Source organism: Poecilia reticulata, chromosome 18, assembly GCF_904066995.2.
Source record: "Poecilia reticulata chromosome 18, P_reticulata-male-v2, whole genome shotgun sequence".
Taxonomy (NCBI): Eukaryota; Metazoa; Chordata; class Actinopteri; order Cyprinodontiformes; family Poeciliidae; genus Poecilia; species Poecilia reticulata.
Window position 1 is genome coordinate 11,307,559 of NC_088847.1, and position 27,453 is coordinate 11,335,011.

The 27,453-nt window shown below is 41.4% G+C and overlaps 3 protein-coding genes across 6 annotated transcripts; 2 read left to right on the plus strand and 1 right to left on the minus strand.

Moving 5' to 3' along the window:
* Positions 1-10: 10 nt before the first annotated feature.
* tinf2 (TERF1 (TRF1)-interacting nuclear factor 2) lies at positions 11-6,648 on the plus strand. Of its 3 annotated transcripts, XM_008427996.3 has the most exons (11): positions 11-311; positions 1,245-1,447; positions 1,535-1,636; positions 2,187-2,282; positions 2,354-2,464; positions 2,558-2,681; positions 3,166-3,871; positions 5,190-5,248; positions 5,366-5,439; positions 5,665-5,727; positions 6,360-6,495. In XM_008427996.3, exons 1-10 carry the CDS (start codon positions 284-286, stop codon positions 5,725-5,727), a joined length of 1,566 nt encoding a protein of 521 aa, XP_008426218.2. In that variant the 5' UTR covers positions 11-283; the 3' UTR covers positions 6,360-6,495. The 3 variants fall into 3 exon arrangements, with proteins under 3 accessions (XP_008426218.2, XP_008426217.2, XP_008426219.2); XM_008427995.3 differs by lacking the exon at positions 5,665-5,727 and having other exon boundaries at positions 13-311; positions 6,360-6,648; XM_008427997.3 differs by lacking the exons at positions 11-311; positions 5,665-5,727 and adding an exon at positions 573-661 and having other exon boundaries at positions 6,360-6,648.
* Positions 5,615-14,572, minus strand: dhrs4 (dehydrogenase/reductase (SDR family) member 4). Of its 2 annotated transcripts, none has more exons than XM_008427999.3 (9): positions 14,434-14,572; positions 11,365-11,480; positions 10,141-10,318; positions 9,074-9,175; positions 8,780-8,850; positions 8,645-8,696; positions 8,244-8,378; positions 8,096-8,151; positions 5,615-8,022 (listed from the first exon to the last, which is right to left on the minus strand). In XM_008427999.3, exons 1-9 carry the CDS (start codon positions 14,485-14,487, stop codon positions 7,908-7,910), a joined length of 879 nt encoding a protein of 292 aa, XP_008426221.2. In that variant the 5' UTR covers positions 14,488-14,572; the 3' UTR covers positions 5,615-7,907. The 2 variants fall into 2 exon arrangements, with proteins under 2 accessions (XP_008426221.2, XP_008426222.2); XM_008428000.3 differs by lacking the exon at positions 14,434-14,572 and adding an exon at positions 11,754-11,898.
* An 87-nt stretch (positions 14,573-14,659) lies between these two features.
* On the plus strand, positions 14,660-27,226 carry efs (embryonal Fyn-associated substrate). Its single transcript, XM_008427998.3, has 7 exons — positions 14,660-14,798; positions 16,279-17,610; positions 17,726-17,848; positions 20,990-21,925; positions 22,003-22,068; positions 24,959-25,216; positions 25,307-27,226. Exons 1-7 carry the CDS (start codon positions 14,787-14,789, stop codon positions 25,490-25,492), a joined length of 2,913 nt encoding a protein of 970 aa, XP_008426220.2. The 5' UTR covers positions 14,660-14,786; the 3' UTR covers positions 25,493-27,226.
* Positions 27,227-27,453: the final 227 nt, after the last annotated feature.

The window sequence follows — 27,453 nt, forward strand, 5'->3', positions numbered from 1 at the left end:
CTGATACAACTACTTGAAGGCGGGAGGCAGAGAGGCGGAACTTTTGACAGAAATTGTTCAGTTTGGCTCGTAACTGATTAACAACAAATAGCGCGGTTGTTGTTTCACGATATGTACTTTAAATCCACATGAGACGGTTAAAGTTAGCACAGTTGTGTTTGCTGACTGAGTTCGCTAACCTTCGTCATTAGCTCTGCGCCAGTTTTCCACAGTAACTTGACACCGCTAAGCTAACTTTTATTAACGTCAGATATATATTTTTTAGCTAAACGGATTCCCTGGGATGGCTACAAGAAAACCGAAAGAAAATGGTAAGTGGAAAACTGAACATTTAGATGTGCTAAATGTTTATCGCTCGCTAACGTTGATAACCACTGTTGAAGTTTGTCAAAGTTAATGTTTTGATAGTTCTGAATGGCTATAATACACTCTACTGCAACTAACGGTTCTGTAAAAACCTCAGAAGTTTGTTGGAAGATGTCAGTGACGAAAGTGTCATGGAAACCATGGAGAACAGCAGATATGCCAGAGATAAAGTTATGAGGACGTTTAAAGCAGACACCATATAGGTGCTCGAATTTTACTAGCATACTTCTACACACCTGAATCAAATCACTGGCTCATTAACGGGTTGACCGATTTCAAGTGTTGGAGAAGAGAGGTTTGTGTGTGCATTTCTTAAGTCTCAGGAAAAACCTGGCTCGACGGGGTCAAATACAAATGAGTGGCACACATTGAAGAGACAGAAAGAGGAGTGGCAAGAGCAATTGATGTGACTGATCAGTCCTTTGCCAACAATCGATGGTTTCATCAAGGACATGTTGCTGTGAAATATCGTCTCTCCTGCCTGAACTTTGAGCTGTTACCATGTCATAACAGTAAAATACAGCAACAATCTTGAGTCGGAGGCCTCTTAAGATTCGTTGCAAGGCTGACTGCTACCAGAGATCCTTCCTTCTCACATCATCACCATCACTCTTTGAAGATTTGTGGATGATATGAGTTAGAACAACGTTTAAGTTTTTGTTTGGAGAAAAAAAAAATCTGAATTAGATTTTTTTTTTTTGGTAAAAAAAAAATGTGCAAGGTTTTTCATCTACGTATCATTTTTTTGTGGCATGAAATTCTGATAAATTATTATTTTTTTAAAGTGCAAAGAGGGTTGAATTTGTTAGGTACTGTAAATTATAAGGGCATTCAGGGTTTACAGATTGAATTTGTAAACCCTTTGGTTTCCTCTGCAGATGCCAGCCTTCCCTTTGCTGCTCTCCAGCTCTTGGCACCTCCCGTCCGCCTGGTGTCGGCGGCGCTCTGGAAGGTGCTAAAGCAGAGGGATGTGATGCAGTACGGGGTCGTGGAGGAGTTTGTGTCTTCGGCCTGTGAGAACGTTCCTGGCCTGCTTACCCTGCGACACCAGGGCAAGCTGGTGCTGGGCCTGAGAGCACGGGTGACTATTCACTGAAGGATGAGTGGTAATTATAAATCTTCAGTTTAATACATTTCTTACTAATCCGTTTTTCTTCTTTCTTGCCAGTTAATATTAGAGTTGTGTCTCAAACAACCAGACGTTGACGTGATCGCACCGCATCTGGAGAGAATCCGTGTTCCTGCTCCTCTTTTGTTTGGATCAGCTGTGGTATGGAGATGGAGTTCAAATTTACATCAATTTTTTTTTTCTGCTAATGATTCAATTTCACTTATGATTGAAACAAAGGTTGACTACAACCAAGTATAATCCAGCCTGGATTGCTTATTTGATTAGAAATGGGCATTATTCATTTAATTGAGCGAATTGAGTTGTGCAGAATTGTTGAAGCAGATAAGTTGAACTGTTTTTGTAAATGAAGGAAATAAAAAGGCACTAAAGGTACTTCAGCTACTCATTCGGGGAAGCACATATTCAGACTAAGTACCTCTAATAAATATTTTTTATGTTAAGAATAAAAGTCAGTTGTTTTTAGACAATGCAAGCATATTTTTGCTCATCAACACTTGTGTTTTGACTTTTTTTTGTTTGCTTGTAGAGATTTCTAATTTAAAGAAAAAAAACCTAGTCTCGGTAAAAAAAAACCCCAAAAGCAATAGTTTTAAAGTCCACTCTTCTAGTTATTCAGGTTTTGTAGTTGTTTCTACTTTAATGGGTTGTTTTACATGTAAAACATGCACTACGTTCCTTTGTCTTCCAGAAGAAGGATATGAAAATTCAGAGAACGGTGGAAAGTTTCCATTTTTTTGTTCAAATGCTGCTTTCAAGTGAAGCAGAGAGAGAACACTTCTTTAAAGTGAGTATCCATCCACCAATGCTCCACCTGAAACGGTGAGCAGGTGATTATCGATGTTTTTCCTCTAACAGGAACAGTTCCCCACTGATTATGGCCCAAGGTTTGACCAGGAGTTGGAGAAGCTGTTGTGGGAATTTCTGATTCGACTAGACCAGTTGCTCCCGGTTCCCAACCTAGCTCAGGTAGGCATCGACACACACACACACACATGCGACCTCTGGTGTTACCGTGTGCTGGTGTAGAGTAAAAATGACAGTAAAACGATGTGATTGCAGACGGTGTCATGGCTGTGTGACGCCCCTCCTGTCCTAGAGGAGTGTGCACAAGCAGCAACTCAGCCACAGCTTCTCAAGATCTTACTTCAACATCAGGCTTGTCTGGGTCACCTGGAGTCAGCAGGTAGGATCAGGAGCATTTGGGTTTATTGTTTTGACCAACTGGATTGGAACGGAGGAGAGAGCATTTTATTTTTCCAAACAAATTGACCGAATTGTCTCTTGTATAGTTAAATGGATATCTTCAAAAGAAGAAAAGGTCTTTTTTTATTTTATTTTTTTAAATTTTTTTTATGAATTTCGTTTTCAAAAAAACTAAGACAATTGAATGTCCCATTCAATAAAAACATGGAACAATTTTAAAATGGTTATTTTGATATTTGGGTTATTTTGTTTTTCCAACTCTGCTGGAGAGTTGTTTTTGTCTTTTTAACCATCCATCTCTATCCATGTATCTTTCCATCCACAGTAACAGTTTTGCTGTAGGAATCTGGTTTCAAGAACTCCTGAGATTTCATTCTTCAAATGAGGGGAATTCTGACCGGACAAAATACGTAGAAACTCTAAATCCTAACAGGACTTTTACTCTGTGTTGTTTCCATTCGCAGCGTCTCTCCCTCCAAACATGGGTGACTCCATCCTCACTTCTCTCTCTCTGCCTCCATCTGGAAAAGTCCCATCGGATCAGTCGGCCGCCGAGCAGACAAACTGCTCAAGGCCAGGAGCGACCACACCATTGGTCACACCTGTAATTTCTAACGGCGACGTTCCAGCCAGGAAACAAACCTCGCAAGGCGGTGAGAAATCCAACTCAAAAGACTCGGCAGACGATCAACGGGATCCAAATGCGAAATTCACCTTAGTCAAACAGAAACCCAAACCTGTTGGCGTGAGTTCCTCAAATGAAAGCAGAGGAAGGAAACGCAAGCTAACAGACACAGAAGATAGAGACTCTGAGGAGGACGTCATATCTGGGGGAAAAAGCATCAACGGGAACCCGGAAGCCAAAGAAAAATCTCAAACTTTACCAAACAACGGCTACAACAGTGAACTCCTAAATAGACATATAAGTAAGCTGGGCATCAAAAAGCTGCACCTGCCTGAAGATCCGTCCATTTGCTCTGTGTTTGCTTCCTGCCTGAGCAGCAATCCCAGAGTCATTATCCGAAAACTGCCAGTTTCTTCTGCTAGCGTTGGCTTGTCTGGAGGAGGAGTGAAGTCCTTCTACAAGGAGCAGCAGAAGAAGAAGTCCTCAACGTGGAAACAAACAAGTGGCTGTCAAACGCCTGAAAGTCCTGGCAAGGATGACAAAGAGTAAGGTTTAAACAACAAGCTGCTAGTCGGCCTCTCGGAGTAAAACTTTGTTAATATCCGTTAAAATAACTTTTTCTATTCTGGGTTTTGTTGTTGATAATCTGTTATTGATCCATGTTGTTATCATTTGAATGTGATAATCACACTTCAACGTAACGATGAACAGAGTAATTGATTGGGTTTCTACTTTGTCCAACATCTGGAAATTTAAAACTTTGCTTTTCCAGTTTTCCAAATCTGAATAAGCATGGAGAAAGGAAAACTGAGGATGTTATATTTTCCAAACTTCATTCAATATTCTATCATCTGGAAGCTTACAAAAAAAAAAAAACAACAGTTAAAAAATAAGTCCTATAGCAGTTACTAATTAAATTGCATGTTTTATCTTTGAGGAACAACACAGAACAAAGGTCAAAAGAAAATGTTAGTACTTAGTGTAAAATAATCCTTTTAAGTTTGAAAGGTCGCCATATATTTTGAAATAACGCTGATTTGAATTAATCCAGATGCCAAAAACACAGAAATAACCCAAATACTCTGAAATCTAAAGCCAACTTTGGCATTATGGGAATATACAAAACGTAAGATCTATTTTAAATGTTTTCTATTCCACCGCCCAGAAGCGCATAAATAATCAACACAAAAGATCAAAACTGATTGATTAGGAACCAAAAACAACCTTTTAATTTTTTATTTATGTATTTTTTTTTTGAGTCCATTGAATGCACCATACTAAGCACTATCTGGTCAAGCTGACGACAACGTCTACGTTTTTACTGGGAGAAAAAGATTTAGTCTTAGTTTCTGAGCTATAAACAATTGTAAAGGAAAATGTTTGAATTTCTTTTAGTTTGGTTGCATTTATTCACACTTCCATCTCAAAAGGTTTTGATTTGACGGTTTCTGCGCATTTTCAGTGACGCAAGTAAAGCTCCGTAGCTTTGAGGCCGTTTCTCTGGCAGTTTCAGCTTTATTTTTCTAGAAACATTAATTGTTAGAAACATTTACAACAGTTCCGTGGGATAATGTTCATGTTTCTGTTCCCTAAAAAATCTCTGAAATGTACAGCTCTGCTTAAAGAACACTTTGCATACAAACATTTGTGAGGAGTCACTGATGTTTACGATCCTGGACATTTTAATGTTTGCCAAGAGTGTAAAATCTAATTAAATTAATTTGAAAAAAATAAAAATGTTTTTCATACTAGTTTCTTTGAGCTCATCTTTCTGTTAAATAACATAAATTAGATGAGTTTAAGTGCACTGTTTTGATCTGGATTTTATTTATTTTTTTGACCAAGCCTTTGTTTGTTTGACAGAAATCAGCCGGTTTTATCCAGTGGGAGCAGCTCTTCCTCCCAGCAGGGGACTCCTGCAGGTGATTTAACTCATTAAATAACTTCATTATATGGGTGGAAAAATAACTGACTGGTCCCAGTAAGTCTGGACCAGCCATTGTGCTGCGTTATGTTTAACTCTGTATGTTTGTGTGTAGAAACCGTTTCTCTGTCGGGAGACGACTACGTAGCAGATTCTGAGGATGAGGCGTCTAAGAACTTCAAAGGGAGGGTATGTATGCACCAAATAATAAAAAAAATGTGTGCATAGAAAGTGCGATAAAATGGATTGAAAATATTAATATTTTCAATTCCGTATTGAAATATGTGTGAAAATAGTCTGACAAGTTTTATGCTTGTTTTTATATAAAGGTGCCAAAATGTCAACTTCTTTTTTTCTTCCACCATCCACCTCAAAAATGTAGTTTATAATTTTACAGTTTTTTGTGTCTTTTAGCTCTCAGAGACAGATATACATGTTTGCTGGAACGGCTATCCTGGTTCCTCAGATGTTTCCTAGGTAACCGAAAGGACGATTTGTGAGGGGATAATTTGAGATGTTCAGTCAATTTTCTGTCTACCAATCCCTGTATAAATCTTTTCACCCGTCTTATTCTTTTCATTCATCCAACAGTCTTTGAATGCACCTGCAACATGTACATTTCTCTATGTGCTTGCATTTATTCATTCTTTCACCCAGCAGTCTGTGTCTTTCCATCAACTTTCATCGGATTTTATCCATTTGTTAATTTCCCAAATCTCTCTGTCCATCAAGCTGGGCTTATTTATCCATTATTCCTTTCATTGATCGTTCTGCTCTAGTAATTATTCATCTGTGTTGATTTATCTGTCCATGAAATGGCTCTTTATTAAAAACCTGGCCACCATTAAGCTTATCAATAACCTTTATGTTCAGGTTATCAGGAGCATCTGGAAACTGCATTGTGAAATAATAAAAATGTGAAGGAACACTTTTTTTTAAACACTGAAGACTATTTTCAAAATCAAAATCCTTCATGAAAATATAAAATCGTTGAGTGTCCCAGTGTTTTTTTTTTCTGGTATGTTATCAAGTTGTCGATGTGCCAGTTCAAACGCATTATTTCAAAGTCCTCACACGTCAACGTGTATCCTGTGCTCTACCTCCCCCAGCTGTTCATGAAGCGTTACTACAAGACCAAACATGGCACATACGTTCCTACCCTGAGGGAGTTCTGGAAACCCGGGACGACCCGACCAAACCTGCTGGCAGCTGGCAGCAAACCCAGGCGATAAGAGGGACATTCAGTGGTTTACATCCTGGAAACTAAAACACTTCATGATGTGTGGAGTTTTACTTTTATCCTACCTTCTGTTAAATAAATTAAACCGTCTGAAATGCAGCTGTCACTGCAGTTTAGACAATTGCCAGCCAATAAAAGCTCTTTGTGTGTTTATTTTACGTTTTTTGCATGTTAAATGTGATCAGAATGCAAAAAGTAGAAAAATACTGAAAGCACACCTTCAACTAGAAAGATGAATTTATAATTTTAGAAAAACTGCAAGTAATTATGAATCTTTTATTCAAATTTATTTGCAGGCCTGTCACAATAAACAAATCAATTAATTGCATGATAAATTAAACCTATCAATCTCATTTTAATTATCAGCTTTATCGTCTCTTCCTTCCTTTTATTCTTTTTGTTGATACTGAATGAAAAAAGGCTCAACTCCGGTGCTCTCCACTGACCCTCCCTTCCTCATTTCATTAGTGTAATGTCCAGCGCACATGACACGAGTTGTCGGCCCATTTTCAAAACCAGACCACAAATTGGCCGACAGAAATCCTAGGTATAATGGTTCGATCGTGCTGTGTGGTGTCCAGCCACATGGGCACAAAATAATGGCTACAAGTCCAGTTAATCAGATTAATGCATAATTTTAAAATCAGGCATTAATCAATGCTTTTCTAGAATCTACCTGTGACGCATGTGACTAGTCAGCGTAAAGTCCTGACTGAATGAAAATCATTAAAACCTAACACACCACACACTGCAGGATGATCGGTTACGAAATCACCAGCGACAACGATCTAAGATTGTCATAAGGGGAAAATGGGGGCAAAAAATCGTGTGGCATGAACTATTGCATTAGGTAGTCAGATGTGCCCATCTTCTCTATTTAAATCTAGTGATTAAGGAAGGGCAATATAGTATACAGACTTTATCTGCACTCTTTTGGTTGAATGCAGTATTTATTTCCACTTTGGCTTTATGTTGATCAGTTTTTATTCAAGTAAGTTTTTTGTTAATGGAGACTGAATCCTTTTTGTTTTTGGTTATTTTGTTTATTTAGTTGATCAGTTTCAGTGTTATGTGTGTTTTTTTTTTAAATAAAGTGTGTATCTATGGCAGGAAATTGCATGAAGTATTACGTCATTTCCATTAAATCGGTGTCAAAAGGTCTTGAAACAATATCGTTTATTGCAATAATTTTTTAGACAATCGCTCAGAAAAATTTGTTATCATGACAGGCCTATCAAAAGACATGAGTTATAATTGCAGAATGGTATCTTGTTATAAAATATCTCATCTATATTAGCTTTCTTATCAATGATGACTTATGTACAGATCCAGTAGGAAGGCCAAAGTATATGATGGAAAAATTGGACAAGGATAAAATTTGAAAAAAATCATAAATGGGTCTGAAATTAGACGGGGTTCAGAGTCGACAGCTCATCCCTCCCGTCACCGTGACGGTCTCTCCTGTGATGTAGGAAGCGTCATCAGAGCACAGGAAAGCGATCGTTCCTCCGATCTCTTCAGGTTCTCCAATCCTGAAGCCGCAGATAAACACAATTATTCCACAGATTCAGCAGCTCAACCACAACGAGTTAAACTAAACGTCACCTCTTAATGCTGAGCTGCTTTTTCAACTCATCCACAATGTCTTTGTTTTCCCACAACTGGAACAAGAGAAAAAAAAAACAATCACAGTCTCATACGGTAATCAGGAACACAACAGACCTGAAGATCCGTGAAGCGTTGATGTCCTTACTGCAGAACTGAAGCGGGTTTTGATGATTCCAGGGGCCACGCAGTTCACCCTGATGTTACTGTGAGCCAGCTCAGGAGCCAACGCCCTGGTTAGACCCAGCAGGGCCGTCTTACTCACACAGTAGGGGCCCAGGCCCTGCAGAGAGACACAGCAGGACCGTTCTACTGAACCCAGAAGACACTGGAGTATCAACAGTGACTAGGAAAGCTAGGTTTTTTGCTATGCTTGACTATCATGTATAAAGTTCCTCCAACTATTCCATATATGGGTTTTCCCAGTCTTAAATTTCATTCAAGGTGGCATTAAAAAGGTCTTCAAAAGTCTTAAATTTGACTTTCTGAAACCAGCACATATTACTGTAAGTGAAGCTAAATGGGAAAAATCTTAATTGAGAACCTCACCTGCATTGGTTGGTATCCACCCACAGAAGACACAAATATCACGTTTCCGCCTCTGAAAGAGAAATTCGGAACCATTGAAAGCACAACTAAGAGTTTCATTGTTGGCTCTTCTTTTCCTACCAGTGCCATCCTCACCCTCTCTTCTCCATATGAGGCACCACTAGCTTCGTCAGGAGGAAGGCAGCTTTTACATTTACAGACAGAATCTAAAAAGAAACAAGAATGATACAAATATATGGTTTTTTTTACAGTTTTGGTAGACAAAAAAAAAAGCGGGAAACAGAAGTTTTTTGTTTAACTTGATATTTGATATTTTGCAAAAGCATCCATACCACTCAACTTTCACTGGCTTTCACTGACATTCATGTTAAAGATAAACATTTATGTTAAAGAGAATGAGTCCTGAAGCTTCATAGTCGTGGCCTTTACCTTGTCCCACACGTCCTCTGTGGAGTCCAAGATGTTTCCAAAGAACGGGTTGACCGCTGCGTTGGACACCAGGATGTCAATGCCCCCACACTGGTCCACAGTCTAAGTGCAACACAAAGTGAGGAGTTAAACTGCAGCGTAGCATATTAAATCAACGAGACATAGGCCTCAAATAATACAAAACACATTTAAAACCCCGGTGCAGTTCACAAAAAAAGAAAAAAAGTAAACTCGAAAAGTCAATCTGCAGATTTACACAAGTTTGGAAACTATTAAAGGTTCATTTTAAAGGGATGAAACGATTATTGCTTTGCAGACAGACTGTCCGACGGCACGACACATTAGACGGAGGCAGGAAACAAAGGACGCTCAAAGCAGGAGTTAAAGAACTGGCTGTTTATGGGACTACCATATGTACAATCATTTATAAGGGCATGATTTCCATGGAGGCACCTCACACAGCAGTCAGGTATCCTCCAAGTCAAGCAGAGCTGCATGCTTGTGGTTTTCCGAGATGTACCTCAAAACTTATCTCTGCAGTGGAAAAGTTTACGGGCTGCCGAGATTAAGATTGAAGTACTTGGGAAGATTGTTGGTCTCCAGGAATAATAATAATAATAATAAGAGCCTCAAATATGAAGTGAAGTGAAGCTGGAGAGCACCTCTAACAACAACAAAAACATCAGCGCAAACCATCTGAATGTCTTCAGGCAGAGAAAATGTTCCCCCCTCGCCCCCCCAACACCCCCAGACAGACTGAGGCCCCCTTGGAACGATTTCACCAGAGTCGTCCGCGTCGGACTCTGAAAGAAAGGGGCTCAGCTGAAGCTCGGCGAGGAGGAGTGGGTTTCAAATCCCTCCTGAGCAGAACCTTCTACAGGTCTGCTGCACTGCGGCAAAAGGAAATGTCTGAGGTTTGCCTGGAAAAATAACGCAGTTATTACCCAGGAGTTTAGTCGGATTTTCTATTGACTGGGGGTCGACCTCCGATACCTCCGATTCAGTTTTTGTTTTTTAACTAGTTTTCGCAGAAGGCCTGCATTATTTCCACATATTTTACCACTCACCAGTTGGACCAGCTTCTCCCTGTCCTCTCCTTTGCCTACATTACATGTGGTTCCAGTTACTCGGATGCTCTGGCTCTTCAGCAAAGCCACAGCCTTGTCCACGTTGGCCTGCCGCCGGCTGCTGACGACCACACGGGCCCCTCTCTTTCCCAGAGCCTGAGCTGCAGCCAGGCCGATTCTGAGGCGAAAGAGGAAAAAACGGAGCCTTATCACGAATGAACAAAGCCTGGCAAAACTTTCCAGACCCGTCTTATCTCAACAGCAACCGCAAACTTCAACGTGGTTTGTTGGGATTTTACGTAGCAGGCCAACAAAAAGCAGGATGCAAGTAAAAATGCACAAAAAACATACAGTACAGATTTGTATTCAATCTCACAACGTCAAATAAACCAACTATGGTATTTAATCGTAGGGTAAGCACCACACTGCACCTCTTCTCACCCGATTCCCTTAGGGAAACGTAGTGGTGGCAGCAACATGCAAGCTGGTTTAAGGCAATACAAGATGGCAAACATGGTTTCTGCAAGTTTCAGTAACTTCAATTTAGTAAAGGCCAAAGCAAATTCTCCAAAATAACATAAATAAATTTAAAATATTGCACTTTGTCCAGGAGCCGGTTGGATATAATGGTGTTTTGATATAATTTTCCCACATAACCAACAATAAGCAAATGCCAGGAAGAAAGAATAAATAAACTAATATACTAATTTAAGACCTAAATAAAGGTAATTTTAGGCCTTGTAGGGGAATTTAGGCTCTCTTATTACATTTTTAAAGCCTAAAATTGAAACAGTTAGATGCTCATTGGTGCTCAGCATTCACGTGTTAAAAGGTCCCAGTCAAAGTCCAGCGCTAAATTAAATGGAGAATGTGTGGCAAGACTTAAAAACTAACACTTACAGGTTGGTCTATCACAAAATAAAAAAAAGTCCCAATAAAGCGCATTTTAGATTTTAGGTTCAATTGTGGCAACATGTCAAAACGTATAAGGGGTAGAAAAATATTTGCAAGGTACTGGAAGTCAACATCTATCATTCGAAACATCATCGTTGAAACATTTATTTACACATTGGCAACATATCGGAACTGAGAAACTACATTTTCTTTTCTCTTCTTGTTTTGGAAATCCATTTTCTTAGAAAAGCAGACCACAGTCACGTCCTCGGTTTCTGCTAAAGCTGTTCCAGACACTAAGAGCTCTACAAACAGTTCAGTCATTCTCACCCATCGGTGGAGGCTGTCACAATAGCTACTTTCCCATCCAGACTGCTATGAGACATTCTTCTCTGGACAGACACCGGGTTGGTCCTCAGAAACCTGGATAAACCCCGAAACATCACCTGCGACACGGAGCAGCAAGGTTACTTCATGCACAGACTAGTTCAGGAGGGTAAAGGTCAGGGACTCTGATTGGACTTGTTGTTAGGCGGGATTCAGGGGTATGAAAGGTGGATGACACAGAATTCCAATTGTACATTACGCAAACTGACACCGTTAAGACTCATACTAAACCAGCAATGTAAATAATGAAATATCTGATCGAGGTTCAATGATAACTTTACGGCCAGCGAAGGAATACTGAGGTTTTAGCGCCAGAAAGAAGTTTATCTCACCAAGAAGGACATGCAAACTGTAACGGACGAAGTCGCAAAGGTGGAACGTTTGATAAAACACAAAAACTCAGGCAAACTCTGACGAGAGGACCTTTGACTCTTGCTACATCTACTGTATTCCGGATACAGGTACCGCTATCAAAATAAAAGCCTCAAACAAGCGCCTCGTTTTCATTTGACAACTTTTAAATGTGTGACCTGTGATAATAGCATCAGTTGGTAGAATAACTGTGTACTGTTAGGTTCGTGACTTACTAATAACGTTACGTGTCTACGTTTTGACTACTTGGGGAAATTACTTCTCTGATTAACAGTTGAAATCGACGCCCCTGAACGCACCCACAAAACATCAGCCAATCACAGAAAGAGGTGCAGCTAACAGTGCGGATAGAAGCCAGGTTTCAGTGAGAAAGGATTGGACTAAATGCCAACAAGACAGGTTTCCCTTACAGTTCAGGGGAGCATCCGAACCCATCGATATATATATTACGAATTACGAAGTAATGTATTCGAACCACCGAAAGAGGCCGAGAGGCACGTCTCCCTAACAAAAAATATTTTTGATTTCACTGCACAGTAGAAAGTGAGCTCGTCTGCCATCTTGTGAGTGGCATGTGAACCAGGAGGATTATTACTATAAAACGTGGTTTTCAACATAACAAAGGCACTAACATTTATTATAAACTACTTTGAACAAATATAGTTGTCATACACAATAATGTGAAATCATTTTTTTATTGTAGATTAATTTACTTCTTAATATATACAAAATAATTTAATGAAATATAATTTTAGTCTTTTTAGCTAAAACACATTCAGTTTTTCCAGATTTGTTTAGCTCAAAAGTACTACTTAAGATATAAAGGCTAGACTAGCTTTAGGTGTTAAGAATATATTATTCTTATTTTTCTGCTAATATTAATAAATAATGAATTACTTAGATTTTTAGGATAAACGTAGGGATGACAAAGAGCTAGTGTCTAACCATAAAGATCTTATTTAAGTGCCTAATAGTGTAGTTTTTCCTCAGTTGTAAATGGTCTAGTATCGCAACACTGTCCAAGTTATGAAGGTCTTATCTTAATCACATACAAAATGTCAAAACCATGTAAAGACCTGCAGACCTTGTTCCTGAATGATTATGTTAGGGAAATGTTTAGTGAATTCAATACTTTAAATCACAAGGGAAAACATATTTTAAAGTTAAGTGATTTATGTCAAGTGTCTGTTAACTTTGAAGATTAATGTAGCTAATCAAACCTTTGAATGAGTTTTGTTTCACAATCCTCTGAAAACTGTAGATATCCCTTTCACTTGTGCACCTTTTTCTTCAACCTTCCACTAACAAGCTTGGAAACTGCAGTCTTTAAACAACCAGTGTCATTGATCATTAAATTTTTGTGTCACATATGGACGGTGTCAATGACTTTTGTTGGTTAGCTGTTAAGTCAGCAGTCTCTCTTGATTGTTACATCTCTGTTTTAAACATTATTTTTCATTTGGCTTATGATTTTCTAAGAAACTACTTTTTTTCTTTTGCTTTCTAAAGTTCCAAACATTTTCCATCAAAATGAACAGAAATGAGAGAAATGTATAAATCAGCTTTATTTGCCAAATTTGAAAAAACAAGAAATTCCACCATTTAATGTAAACCAGAGAGACAGCCTGGAGAAAAACACTGTTTTGTTTTTGCAAATATCACTCTGCCATGCCTACCTGAAGGTAAAAACTTAAATGTGTCCAGAATGTGTGGGACCTGCAAAGATTTTAGTCACCTATTTCTGAGGTAACTCGGACCTTACCTCAACCTTAGCGTTGAGGTAAGGTCAACACTCATACTCCTATGTGCTGACCTTAATGCTTGAAATAGAATAGACAGAATAAAAATGGAAACTACCTGTATTGCTCCTCAGTGAGAAAATTCAGAAGAACCAGAGGCAAAGTGACAGATAAATCAAACTTTCATGCACGTTCACAAAAACACATCATTTTGTGCAATAAATCTATATAATAATTTAGTCTTTTGAATTCTATTCCTGAAATAAATGTAATTTATGAATACATCAAAATTATTATGATAGAAATGTAACATGAACAAAAATTCACGTGACTAAACAATCTGAGCAGTTTTGCTTGCGAGTCCAAAATAAAGCCACTCACAATATGGCGGCGACGTTGACCTACGACTCAGACGCCCATGCGTCGTCTGCTCTCCGACGTCTGTGTGATCGAACCTCAATGGCCAAAGATTTTCACGCCTGGAAAGAAGCGATTCCTCACTTATCTCCCTGAAAGCGTTACGTCGATGGGAAGTTTATCCACGATAAGACAGAAGCCAGGTATTTGCTTTTATTTTAAACCGACGGCTTTGCGCTCTAGCGCCGATTAGACTGGTAACAGCTGGGATTTCATGCTACGCTCCAGGACTATTGTTTTGAATTGAGCCTTAGCAGCAAGGGGCGATATGGATAACCAGCGTTAGAGAGTGTAATCCAGTCGGTTAGTGTTTAAAGCTAGGCCTCGCCACGGCTCGTTGCCGTCTTATCAGCTCATAATTACACGAATTAACAATTATTTTTGAATGTCGCACACACACGCGCGCGCCAGCTGTTAACGTGCTAGATGACCATTTTAACGTGCACCATTTGCTTTGAAATGCAATCCATTAGGGTGGTATTACCGTAACGTAACGACAATCGCTCGTCGCACGTCGTATTGCATATGGATGATGCATGACTTTAGGCGGATGGACCGGTTTGGTGTTCAGTTGTTGTATCTCATCAAAGCGTGAACGTCGTTTCCACCTGGATTACAGGATCCGCGCGAAGACGGGGGACGTCGAGGCAGCCACACCACTGAGATGAGTCCCGTCCAGAGCCAGCTGTGCCTCGGCAGACAGTCTCCCTGCTGCTGCCCGTCAACACATCCGACAAAAATCACTGCAGATCTGATCTGATCTGCACGGATGGGCTGAGCGATCGGAGCACTTAAGTTTCACAGTTTCTCAGAGAAATATCTAATGAGTTTGGAGTTATGTCTGTCTCTGTAAGTACACGTCTTTCCTTTCTATGTGCATGGATTTATAAAAAAAAAAAAGCCAATCTTTCTGAGGTGGACAGATGAGATTATAAATGACTGACATAAGCTGAAACATGATGGCCATTTTTTAGCTGTTGTAGATTTTCACTATATTTTTTTTATGGGGATCCTTATTGCCTCCATTACTATTTTGAGGGAGGGAGGGCAGCTCCCTCATGGCTCATTGGAGCCTCTCTGTCCCTGATGGGGGTTTGGTTTAGAAAATGAAAGGGGGTCTGACTCTCTGGCTTTGGGTTGGCAATTAAACCCTAAACAGCCAGGGACAGATGTGCCTCTCATCCCCTCCCCCTCCCTCTCATCTTGCTCATTAACATTAAGCTCCCGTGTCCATTTGATCATTGATCCACCTCCGACTGCTTCCCCTCGTTCTCTTTTGGCCATCATTACTAACCCAGCTGGGGATTTTGAGATTTGGATTTTCTGTGTGTGTGTGTGTGTGTGTGTGTGTGTGTGTGTGTGTGTGTGTGTGTGTGTGTGTGTGTGTGTGTGTATTGCTGTGCTTTGTGGTCCACCAACTATCCTCCCTTTTCATTCAGATGTTCTGAACTCTTCACTATTCAGTGTCATTTCTCCCCATTTAACCGCTCTAAACAATCAACAAACTTTTTCTGACTTGGCAGTACCATGTCAATATGACTCTGGGTTATTTCTCCACTTATAATTAAATAATTATCACTAATTTAAAACGAGGTCAAAGAGATTTGGGATTGACCTTTTGAACCGTATTCAGACACTTCTGTTGGCAATTAGTGTAGTTTAAGTATGTTGTGTGAATTCGCTCTGAGATTCCAACAGACAAATGTTTTTACCCACAACACTTGGCTCCAAGTCAATTCTTTCCTTCATCAATATGACCAAATGTTCCCAAGACAGATGCAAATTGACGGCTATTTTTTGTTCCCATGAAATGTCTAACTCTGCAAACAAGCAAACAAAATCAAAAAAACGAAAAAACTTTGGTTACCAATTTCTTGGTACATCTCTCATGCTGATAACTTATCATACACTTTTTATATTTACATTGAATATATTTCATTTGCCTTAATTAGCCTGTAGATTGTAGTTGGGATTCATATGAATTCTGAGAGATTATAACCCCAGATCACAACAAAAGAAGTTTCAATCTGGACTCAAATAGCAACGTTTCCTTACAGCAGAGATCGAAGGAATACAAACAAATATTAATGGTTATGCAAGGTAATAAATGCACTCTGTACTCTCTTAAAAGTCAGGTATGAAACAAGCAAAATATGGTGACATAATCAACTACTGCTCACTACCGCTTGTTGTGTAAACACGTGAGACAGGACAAACAGGTGTAACCGTACACTGCAGACTACAGCTCTCTTTCATATTCTAGTTGGCGTTTTATTAGTGAATTAGTAAGTATTCAAAGTCTCCACTGTCATTCCTCCTCTTTTTCTAGACGGTTTTGGCTAAAGCCCTGTATGACAACACAGCAGAAAGCCCTGAGGAGCTGGCTTTCCGAAAGGGCGACATCTTGATGGTTCTGGATCAAGAGAAGACCGGCGGGCCAGGCTGGTGGCAGTGCTCCCTGCATGGCAAACAGGGCATTGTTCCCGCCAACCGCCTCAGAATTTTGGAGACTGCTCCGCCGCCGGGCTCTGAGGCTGGTCCCGGACTGAAGGAAGACTCTGTGTACCTATCCCCTGGCCTTCCTTTGGTTCGGACTGCTGTCGGCGGAAGCATGGACGTTGCTGACGGAGTATACCTGTCGCCGTCTGCCACAGGCGAAGGTCGAGGCGGGGGAGTCGCGACTCGGACTGGAGAGCTACGCAGAGTGGAGGCCGGCCGGCCGCGCTCACACTCGAGTTCTGGCACTCGCCCCAGACCGGACTGGGATATTGGTGTGACAGGACGGCCACGATCTCCGTCTTTAAGGGGGCGTGGTTCAGAAATGTCTGGAACTCTTTACCAGAAGCCACTAAGTCCCATGCCTTCTGTAGCTCCGCATGCCAGGCAGCCTGGAGTTTTGTTGGCTTCAGAATCTGTTTACCTTTCTCCCAGTGGCGTCCCAAGGGCTACCGATGAACCAGAAGACACTACCTATCTTGTTCCGAGAGACAAGCCAACAGTAGGACATTCAGACGACTGTTACTTGGTGCCCAAAGGGACGCCGCTTGCAAGTGATGATGTTTACCAGTCCCCAACAGGTGGTGGTGTGAGCAGTACTCTCTGCGCTAACGGCACCTCTGGAATCAGTGTTACACCACAGCCCAAAGCAAGTCAGGACACACCTGGAGTCTACCAAACGCCTACCCCTGTCGGGTCAAACCTACATCGGCCACCCGCCACAGTTCTGGCTCACCAACACCCATCTTCGCTAACCCCACCCCAAGCATCTCCCCGACCCTTGCTCAAGGGTCTTCCCCCAAACTCTGCAGCTGGAAGGGGCAAACCCGGTGCGGCTAGTCACCGGGGTTCCCCTTTTTCAATCAGAGCAGGGCAAGTGAGGGCTCCGGGATCACCAAACTTTGCCCGCAAACCTCCTCCACCAGCCCCTCCTGTCAGAGGGGTCACCAGGAAAGAAGCACAGCAAGCATCGCCTCAGTTGGTCGCCTCCTTCCCCAAACCGACGGCTCAGGCAAGTCCCGCGGGCCAGCCGCAACCAGAGGACAAGCAAATCAGAACTCCCCAGGGTAATGGAGAAAAGATGAGCAACGGCCTGGATAGAAGCGGCGGAGTGCCGAATAAAACTGGAGAAAAGCAGGATTACTTGGATGCTGCAGATGACCAGGTATGGTGTGCATGTCTTTAAACTTACTTTTATACCTTACGTCAGTTTTTATGATGAATGATCTTATACAGATGTACAGTCATAGCTTGATGTTGTCCTCTGCTGCCATGTTTAGGTGTATGACACCCCTCCAAGTGGCAGGTGGCAGCAGCCGATCCAATCTACTTGCGTAGAGGATGTCGATGGCATTTATGACACCCCGCGCAGCGTCCAATCACAAGCTGACCCTGAGACAGAGGTAAAGCAAGCATTTAATTTCTGGTATGTGACTTAAAAGACGTGAAATAGCTTTGAGTTCAATGTTTTTAAAGAATCCGAAAATGCATTTAAAATCTTCAGTTAAATTCCATTAATAATCCTCACCCTTACCTATAAACTGTAAAGTACCCCAACGGCCATAAATGGGAAGTAGAAGCCAATTTTTCTATCATCTCATGGTTTTAAGTTATTTTAGTGAGATCCCAGAGTAAAACAGTTAGATGCTGGAAGTTTCTAAAGCTGCATTGAGAACTCAGCCCCTTCCCTACCTGTTGCTACACACTGCAAATGAGTGAACTGAAAGAAAGCTGCTACACTAAAACAGACAAACTTTGCTGTTTTTTATTTTATTTTTTATTTCAGTACATGTAATTGTGAGGCATGTATTCAGATAAAATATGATTTAACAATATGTTAAGCAATTGTGAATAACATTATACCATAAAATCCTGGTTTTTACTGAGAATCTGAGTCCAGTCTACACCTTAAGGAAACCTTAACCAAGTTTTAAACTGTCCACCAAACTACCCTCAAAAAGCAATGATTCCTCAATTTTATTTGCCATTTATCCAACAGTAACCCCAAAGAGACATTTGATACTTTCTGTAATTACTTAAAATTCTGAAGTGGAAAGCCAGAGCTCCTCCACAGCTCAGAGTTCAGATTAAATATGGCTGCCACTTATGGAAAACATTGTCAATGTCGCAGGAGTAAGTTATTTATTTGCACGTCTTATTTTTTTTTCTGTTTTATTTAATAGCAATTTTAGTATTGTGCAATCTCTATGTGTGAGCAAGTTCCTTCTGTGTTTTAAATGCATAGACTTGAGAAAAATATGTGATTGCCCTGCACGGCTAACACCTGTTTGCACCAGAAATGAGGAAATGCCAGTTATTTTGTGACTTTCCAACTGTATGACGTCAAGAAATTTGTGATGTACCGATTAGGTTATTTATCAGCAAATACCAGTTTCCTTCTAAACCTTACCTGGCATTTTCAGTTTCTTTTTTAATATATTCTGGTTAATTGAGGTATAAAAAAAAATCATCTGATTCCAGTCCCGGACTCTGACAGATCGGTGCATCCCAACAACTAACCTTTTTGAATCGTTACCAGACTCGAGATCACAACATAAGTGATCAGGTCCTGTTCAATCCTAATAAAAAAAACTGTAGAAAATGTTGTATAAAACTGGGCTACTCTCAATTTTAGGGTCTTCCTATAACTTTGCCACTTTTCTTTTGATTTAGAACAACAATCTAACTAGCTTGGAAAAGGTTCGTGAAGGAATTGCTTCGATCGGCTGTGTTTTACAGGGGCTACAAATGCAACTGTGCTGTATACGTAATCCTGATAGTTTTGTGACATTCGTTACGGTCATTAGTTTAGAAATTACTGCAAGCTGTGGCATTACTCTGGAATTCATGTCTGTACAAGCGCAGTGGGTCGTGAATGCGAGAGATAACTATCACATACCCCGTCACTATTTCTTCCCACATACCACCATTAGTCTGCCTCCCTGCCCCCTCCAAGGCGGGGCCACACCTGTCTCTGTCGGCTGGGGAAGCCTGTCTATCCAGTCCAAATGTTGTTACTATTTTCTCCCAGTCACACCCATGTGTGAGGGCCATTCTACGGTTGTCCCACCACCAGCACTACCACCACCCTGACCACAGTGGCCTCCCCTTTAATCTTAGCTTAGAATGTGTGCCAGCTGTTGGACTGTTTTTTTCCCTTTTGTCCCGATCCTCCCTGGTCCCAAATGTAATTGCAGATACAGTTTCTTGCTGTTATTGGGTGTACAAAAGTGAGTGGACAATAATTAAATAGGTCAGTAATTCAAAATGTTGTATGTATTTGCTGATCTTTGTGTGATTTTTTTTTTTTTTTGCTCATTTCAATTTTATTCTAGACTTTTTGATAATCAAATGTGCAGTATTTTACTAATTTAAACGGCACAGACTCCATCTAAAAGTGCAGTTAGGGCGAGTTTTTATGAAGTAAATTAAAATAGCAATATTCTAAAAGTTTTCCACTTCTCATGGTTGTGTTCCCATACAACTCAACTAAAAACTACAAAATCTGTTGCTAAAAAACCCAATTATTTGATTGCATAAATATGCGTCCACTTAAGCAAACACTTTGTTGAAGCACTTTTTGATTTTATTTTATCTCTCAACCTTCCTGAGTTCACAGCTGCCCTCGGGTATAATGCATCTGGTTAACCTGAAATGAAGTTCAGCACTGTCTTGTATCCTTTTGTCAAACCCATGGTGTGCAGACAGGTTATGTAAGCTTAAAGGAGCTCATTGTTCAAAGTATCTGCTGACCGGTGATGAATAAAGACCCGCTCACGTCAATTGGAAACAGTTTTTTAACCAGGAGCAACCAGGAACATCTTGTAAGTGTTGGCTGTGTTTCACACCTGACAGCAATCACCTCTCTTCTCCATATGTCCGGACATCCAGGCTTATGTGGCTAAAACCGTCCAAAACAATGTGGATTAATGTGTTATGGTCAGATAACAAAACTTAAACCTTTCTGTCTGTTTGTCTCTGGAATAACACTAACAAACATACTAATGGGGCAACTTTTCCTCAAATGGATACAACTCAGTTTTGACTATGAGCATTCAGGTATCTGCTTGGATAACAAGACAATAATCAACACCAGAATGACCTCACCAGGAGAAAAGTTTCAGAACAACCCGACAACGATCCAGATCTGAATTTGACACAAAATCTAAGGAGTCTTGTGAAGAGGCTGCGGCAAGAGATAGCTGCAGAGTCTGATAGATTTAGGGGATGCTTGCAGGGCGTAGTGGGGAAATATTGCCAAGTGGGGACGTGGCCTGCAGATAGACTCCTATTAAAGTTTTAGATTGAGGGTGTTCACACTTATATAACCAGATTGCTGCTGCTTTCTTTTATATATTTTTCTCACCAGCAGATTTATTTTCTTAGTGGTGTTGGTAAGAAGTTCTCAAATGCATATTGTTTGCGAGAAAACATCATCCTATCATATTCTCCGAGAATTTTCATTTAGCTTTTCCTCATTTCCACAGCTACAAAGTCAAAGGAATATGAATTTGGTGAAAATGTGTTGTTTTCGCCACTTGTAGGTCTATGACGTCCCCACAATCACTCTGATGAAACCCGCGGCAGACATAAAGCCTGAAGAAGACGAGGACGAAGTCTACAGTGTCCCCACTCTTCCAGGTGTCCCTCTGGTGCTGGCTGAGTCCACCGGCAGCCTCCCCACTGAGGACATTTCGCACGTTGGACAGGTCTGTTTTGTCCCAGGACCCGACAAACGAGCCAGCGGCGGAGATCATAAACAAGACTCCACTGAGGTCGACTGTGGGATCTACGACATGCCCTCCCTGACCATTGAAGTGCTTCCCCATTCGTGCTCGTCCTCCTCCTCTGCCTCCACTCGCCGCCACTCTGTTTCCAGCAACGGCTCTGGCGACGTCCAGTGGAAAGCTTCGCTGTCGAATCTTGTCCACTCGCTGCTGGGCACCGCCTCGTCCCTGTCCTCGCGGGACCTGGCTACGTCTCTGGCTGAGATCCTGTCCACCTGGAAGGCCAGCCACGCAGGTGACCCTCCGCCGCCTCTCCAGCAAGCCTGGGTTCGGCTTTCGGACGTGCTTCCAGCGTTGTCCGCCATCGGGAACGCTCCTCCAAACGAGGGGCTCTTATCGCTGGTCCAGCGCTCTCTAGAGGAGTCCGCCCTCCTCCTGCAGGCTCAAGGGCGACCTCGTCTGTCTTCCCAGGAATCTCTGTCTCGCAGACCCTTGCCAGCGCTCCCAGTGCCTGATGGGAAGTCATGCGGCGGTGGAATGGGTTCTCGTAAAGGCAGCTGGATCCAAGAACGGCCCCTTCCTCCCACCCCTCAACCTATGTTTCCTTTGCCTCCATCTCCGGCCTGCGTCACCCTAACGATGGGCCCCGTTAACGGAGAAGAGGACCCCAGCAACGAGTACGCAGGGATTGGCTTGACCCCAATCCCTGCCCCGGTTCCTTCAGGAGACAGTGTTGGATATGTCAAACTGCAGGTCGGTCCAACGGTCACTGTTTATGAGCGAAGAAGTATTCACGGTCACCACTGACGGTTCTCTGTTCTCCATGCCAGGGTAAACCAGATCTTCCTCCCGATGTCCTCTCTGAGAACGGACAAACTTTCACCGGAGAGCAAAGGGTGAGTAATTTCCGCAATGTTAATCACCTCCACATGTGGAACAAGGAAGTACGCCGTGGTTCGGTTGTGGTCTTACAAATTGAAAACGTCTTTTGGTCCTCACTAAGTCATGGCAATTAGAGAAATATCGCAAATTAGTTGTCAACTGCGAACTCTCTCGAGTTCTCACCGCTGCATATCAGTCATGTTTAGGTCTAGACTTTGACTCATTCATTCATTAATTATGTTGTTTTTTAGCCCCTCTGTTGTATATTTGCAGCTATGTTTAGTGTCAGTCCCCTGTTGCATGACCCACTTTGGACAAACTCCCTTTGCTGGCCTCATGTTTGACTGTAGAACTTTGACATGGAGCAGAGTTCATAGGTGACTCAATGACCAAAAGGAACAAGCTCAAATCATAACCCCTTCACTAGTGCGCTTGACGGTGGGTATGCATCGTTGAGCTCTTATGCTTGTTTAGTTTGGATAGGATGGTGCATTATGCCCAAAGATCGTCTTTGGTCTCTTCTGTCAGAAACACATTGTTCCAGAAGGAATGTTGGAGTCATTCTGTCATATTCTTTAGAAAGAATAAACTTTCTGCTTTCAGCAAATCTTTTTTTTTTAATGTCATACTTCAACGTGCCAACTCCGGCCTGCGGATCCAGAGAGGGAGCGTAGCAAAGTCAGAGCTCGGGATAAATTTCCTGGGAAATGCAGTCCGTGGAAGATTGGTCTCAAGTGTTTCCCCGCTTGAGAAAAAAAAACTTTCTCACTGTGGGAGTTAAGGACTTTAAATGTTGTAGCTCTTCGTAGATTGATGGCCAGCAACAGGTGCTTTGGTGAAGTCACTGTTGACAACTTTCCACCTTCGAGCTGTGTTGACAAACTGCCAACGCTGCGGTTTTTATAGAGGCACTCACACCTGCAGCTGATCAGCAAGACCTGGATACAACTTTCCCTTTTAAAAAAAACAAATTATGGAAGCAGCAGATGTGCACTTTTCTTTTCCTTGTGTTTTCTTCTACTCTGTCTTTATTTTTTCTTTGCATTTCGAAAATGTAGGTTCTATTGTGTCTTTGTTCAGTTGAGAGTAGATTTTATTCATTTGAAGATTTTTTTATTATGTCTTGATATGTAAAGCCCTTAAAGCTGAAGTGCACTTTGTCTTTTTTTCCCATGACGGTACCACGCTCCCTCTGCCTGCGGTCACAGATGATTTATGCGCAAACAGCAGCTCCACTCGGATAAGTCACTTATTCACTTGGAGTTGACAGTGTGCTCTGTTTACTAGTAAGCACTGTGACTCATTAATCCAGCTAGCTGTAGCCGTTTGCCTCCCAATGCAGCGCGCGAAGACTCGCTTTGCTTCGCGTTGCCCTGTCGATCTCTGTCGAAAGTGTACACACAGACATTAGAAACCGTAATTAGTCACTCTGAGCGTCCAGCGTCAGACTCTGAGGTCTTGTTGTGCTGCACCAAACTGAAGTCACGTCTTCTGTGCAGCAGTCTGCATTTTTCCTGCTCCTCGCAGGGTTCCCTTGTCATCGCGGCTCAGACGAAAAACAAGAGTCCGCTTGTGAGTCTCAACAATCTGGCCTCACATAGTAAGGAGGCCGTAGGACAATAAGTGACAGAAAGCACAGTCCTTCCTTCAGCAGCGTCTCTTGTTTTTGATATACTGCGCCGAGTTGTGCGCTTCACTCCGACTTTTCAAACCATGGAGTTGTCCTACACTTTAAGGCAGGTCCCAATAACTGAGTGTGCCTTAAATAATAGTACTTGTGCTATAATTTAGAGAAATTATTGGGACTGTGTCACATGACCTTGTTTAGGCATGAATCATTTTCTAGGCTGCTGTTCCCTCACTCGAATCTGAATCTGTGCTGCCTTTTTGTTTTTGTTGTGTCCTCTGCTGTGGTTGTTTTAGATGTTATAATCATTTCTTTTTTTTTTTTCATCACTTTGGTTGACTAAATGACCAAGAAAAAGGTATGAGTAAGAAGACGATGGTAATAGCCTTTTTTGTGGCTCAGTCTGGACTCTCATTTGGGTTGTTTTTATTTCTTCAGTGCTTTATCCCTAAATCGTGTGTTCCAACAATTTATTGAAATCTGGAATGCTCTTAATTTATCCACATTTTGCCAAGTAAAAGCCATAAACTTTAATTTATTTGATTAGAATTTTATGTAATGGAACAAAACAGGATAGAATATACGGGTGAAGTGGAAGGAATATAATACCTGAATGTAAAATATTCACTGATGAAAATCTGATAAGTGTGGCATGTTGTTTTAATTGCACATTTTACAGAGCGTCTCTGTTGTTTGTTTGCAGTCTAGAGACTGAAATCTTTGCCTGTACTAATTTGTAAAATAGCTCAACCTCAGAGAGCGCCAGAGACATTGATTTTCAAGTCCTGTCCCACTTTCTCAATCGTGTTTATGTGCTGGTATTTTGCCCGTACCAGCACATAAATGTGCTTTGATCTAAACTTTTTCATTAAAGGTGTTTCTGTATGTCTTGAGATTGTTGTCCTGCTCAAATGCTCTGGTCAATAACGATGCACCAATATCTTTAAAAAGCCTGAGCCGCCAAGTCGCTAAATATAAATCATCAAAGTATCGACCAATCTCCCAAAATTAACAAAATTGGGCACAAATTATTGGTACACGCCTACTGATCAGTACTCTCCTCAGATTATTTGTAAAACTTTGAAAACCCTATGCATCATGTTTGTTCTACTTCATAAATATATGAAAAATAGAGCCTTAAAAAATGCATTCAAGTTTGCAGAAGTAATGAGAAAAACTTGAAAGAGTATAAATACTCTCTCGAGTCATAGCGAGTTGAAGTCTTCTCCTCCATGTCTCTCGTTTCCACCCCTCACGGTTGCGTTTCCCCCGTGCAGCTGACTCCCTCGCCTCCTCTGCCGGTGGCCCTCTCCCTGGAGGACTCGGAGCTTCTCTCCTTCTACTCCTCTCAGAGCTTCGCCCACCTCTCCTGCCTCGCCGACGCCATCGACGTGCTCGACAGCAGCGTGCACGGCAACCAGCCGCCGCGCATCTTCGTTGCCAGGGGGAAGAGCCTCATTGTGACCGCGCACAAGCTGGTGTTCATCGGGGACACTCTGTCCCGCCTCCTGACCTCCGCCGACCTCCGGGCCAAGGTAGGCTCCTGCTCTTCCGAGTCTTCCCGTTGTAAAACCGCTCGAACCGAATCGAATCGGAGCAAACGTCGTGTCCTTCCTCCGTTTTAGATCACCACTTCCGGAGGGAGGCTCTGCCAGGTGTTGAAGGCGGTCGTCGTGGCGACAAAGGGTGCAGCACAAAACTACCCGTCGGCGACCGCCACCCAGGAGATGATGGACCGCGTCACCGAGCTCTACCAGCAAGCCGCCGGCTTCTCCACTCTGCTGCAGCGTCTGGCTGGAATATCGTCGTGATATTTCATTTCGCTTGTACAAACACTACACCTGTATTTTAGTGTCGAAATGCCTTATTTGTCTTTACACAATTATATATCCGTACCTTCGTCTGTGAGGGGAAGCCATACCCTGAACCACGTGTTTATCCACACTCCAGCTGTTGCTCAGCTGGGTTTTTTTTATTGCATTGAGTCTTTCTACAAAGAGTGTGAGTGTGTGTGTGTGTATGTGTTTTTTTTTTTCTTTTTATGTCTGTGTTTGTATACTGACATTTTTGCTTTGATGGCAGACACTCGTTTTTTTTTCAAGTGTTAACTTATTGAATATTGAAATCCCTGTGAGGTTGAAGCAGTCCTTGTGGACCTGTTATTTTGGGAGCTTTGCTTTAATGCGCTTGCCACATTTCCTTTTCCTCTCACACGATAGCTGTTTTTCTTCCTTCCTTTATTTATTTAGCAGCCCCTGCTCCGAAAATAGTCCAAAAAGAAGGCCTTTTGTTCCGGTTCTGGCCTTCCTTTGTACAATGACACCCGATGGGCCTTTTTTCTTTCTCTTTTTTTTTTTCTTCTTTCCTCATCGCTCTGAAAGCATGTTGACTTTTGTATTTCAAAGCAAGCACTGAACGGAAAGTTTACCTACGTCTTGACACGTGGAGCAGTAGTAGGTCCGTTTCCATTAGAGAGCAAAGGCAGTGTTCACAATTCCTACATTTGCAAGATGCGTCACTTGGCACATTCTTCGGTTCACCGTTATGCAGGTTATCACAGTGTCTGAGAAGTCACTGAATGCCAGTGAATGACTAATGATGGTTCGGTGAGAAATTACCTAATCCTGTTCTTTCCCACAGTGATGTGGAAGTATAAGGAACCTGTTGACCAAGTTCACCTGTTGGAACACGTCTCGTTTGGATGTGCACCTTCGCATGGCTTCTGCTTTGTCTTTAATCTTCTTTCTTCTAAGATGCCTACCAGTGATTTGTACTTAAGTAGATTTAAACAACCAGGCTGAGACCTTATTTCACTTCAGGATGTGTACATTTTTTACATCTAAAACCTGACTGTTGCAATGGTCGATGTGACGTTAACCTGACTCAGTGAAAACTGCAGCATAAATCACACTTTGTCATTAGACCTAAAAAAAACAAACAAACAAAAAAGAACAGACGTGTTTTTGAACACTAGTATCTGTATGCTTACACTAATCGTCATTCTGAGTACTTTATGGCGCATCTCATACAATGCGAGCTACTAATTTATGCAACTAAATGAAGTCTGCACAAAAGGGCTTAAACTTAGAATATAGTTTTAACTTCTTTTTTTTCCAAAGTTATTTTAAATAGTCATTTATACAACTTGACTTTATTCTGCTATATCTGATACGAATCACCAGGGTTTTCATAGGTTTTGTTTTTCTTAAGGGCTGTGATTTTATTGTCTTGTTCACCCGCGCCACCTTGTGGTGTCCTGAAGTATTGCATAAAACTATCTGCTTCCCTTGTTTTATGTTAGAGCATTTTGATCGATAGTTATAACCATATTGTTAACCCTTTTTGTTCTGGACATTCTTGTTTGTATGATTTTGATTTGCTTAATTTTTATATATATGCAAATCCTTCATCTGGAATACTTGAGCAGTGGATTGCAATGTTACAATGTCTTTTTTTTTATCCAATATTTTACATGATACAGGTATGGCAATTTTTCTTTTCTACAGGTTTTTTCATAGATAAGAAACCATCTTTTTCGAACACTACATTTGCTGTATGTCTTTTGTATTTCTGTTCAGAATACAGAAAGAATTTTGAAACAAAACCAAACGTGTTTTCTGAGAAGAATTTATATTTAAAAGTGTATTTTACGTCTTATTCAAATTTTGTTAATAAGGGTGTTATTTATTGGTTATTTCCGTAAAGCAGTATAAATCCTAATAAAGTCACCTTTTCTGAATAAACCTTGACAAATCCCACGGCTCGGGACTGC

Coding starts and splice junctions, on each gene's coding strand:
- tinf2 (XM_008427995.3), top strand. CDS start 284: ATGGCTACAAGAAAACCGAAAGAAAATG. Junction 1,448..1,534: donor TGCTGGGCCTGAGAGCACGG/GTGACTATTCAC, acceptor CTTTCTTGCCAG/TTAATATTAGAGTTGTGTCT. Junction 2,465..2,557: donor CGGTTCCCAACCTAGCTCAG/GTAGGCATCGAC, acceptor ATGTGATTGCAG/ACGGTGTCATGGCTGTGTGA.
- dhrs4 (XM_008427999.3), bottom strand. CDS start 14,487: ATGCATCATCCATATGCAATACGACGTGCGACGAGCGATTGTCGTTAC. Junction 8,379..8,644: donor GTGGATACCAACCAATGCAG/GTGAGGTTCTCA, acceptor GTCTCTCTGCAG/GGCCTGGGCCCCTACTGTGT. Junction 8,023..8,095: donor AAGCAGCTCAGCATTAAGAG/GTGACGTTTAGT, acceptor CTGCGGCTTCAG/GATTGGAGAACCTGAAGAGA.
- efs (XM_008427998.3), top strand. Junction 17,611..17,725: donor TGGATGCTGCAGATGACCAG/GTATGGTGTGCA, acceptor TGCCATGTTTAG/GTGTATGACACCCCTCCAAG. Junction 25,217..25,306: donor CCGCCGACCTCCGGGCCAAG/GTAGGCTCCTGC, acceptor CCTCCGTTTTAG/ATCACCACTTCCGGAGGGAG.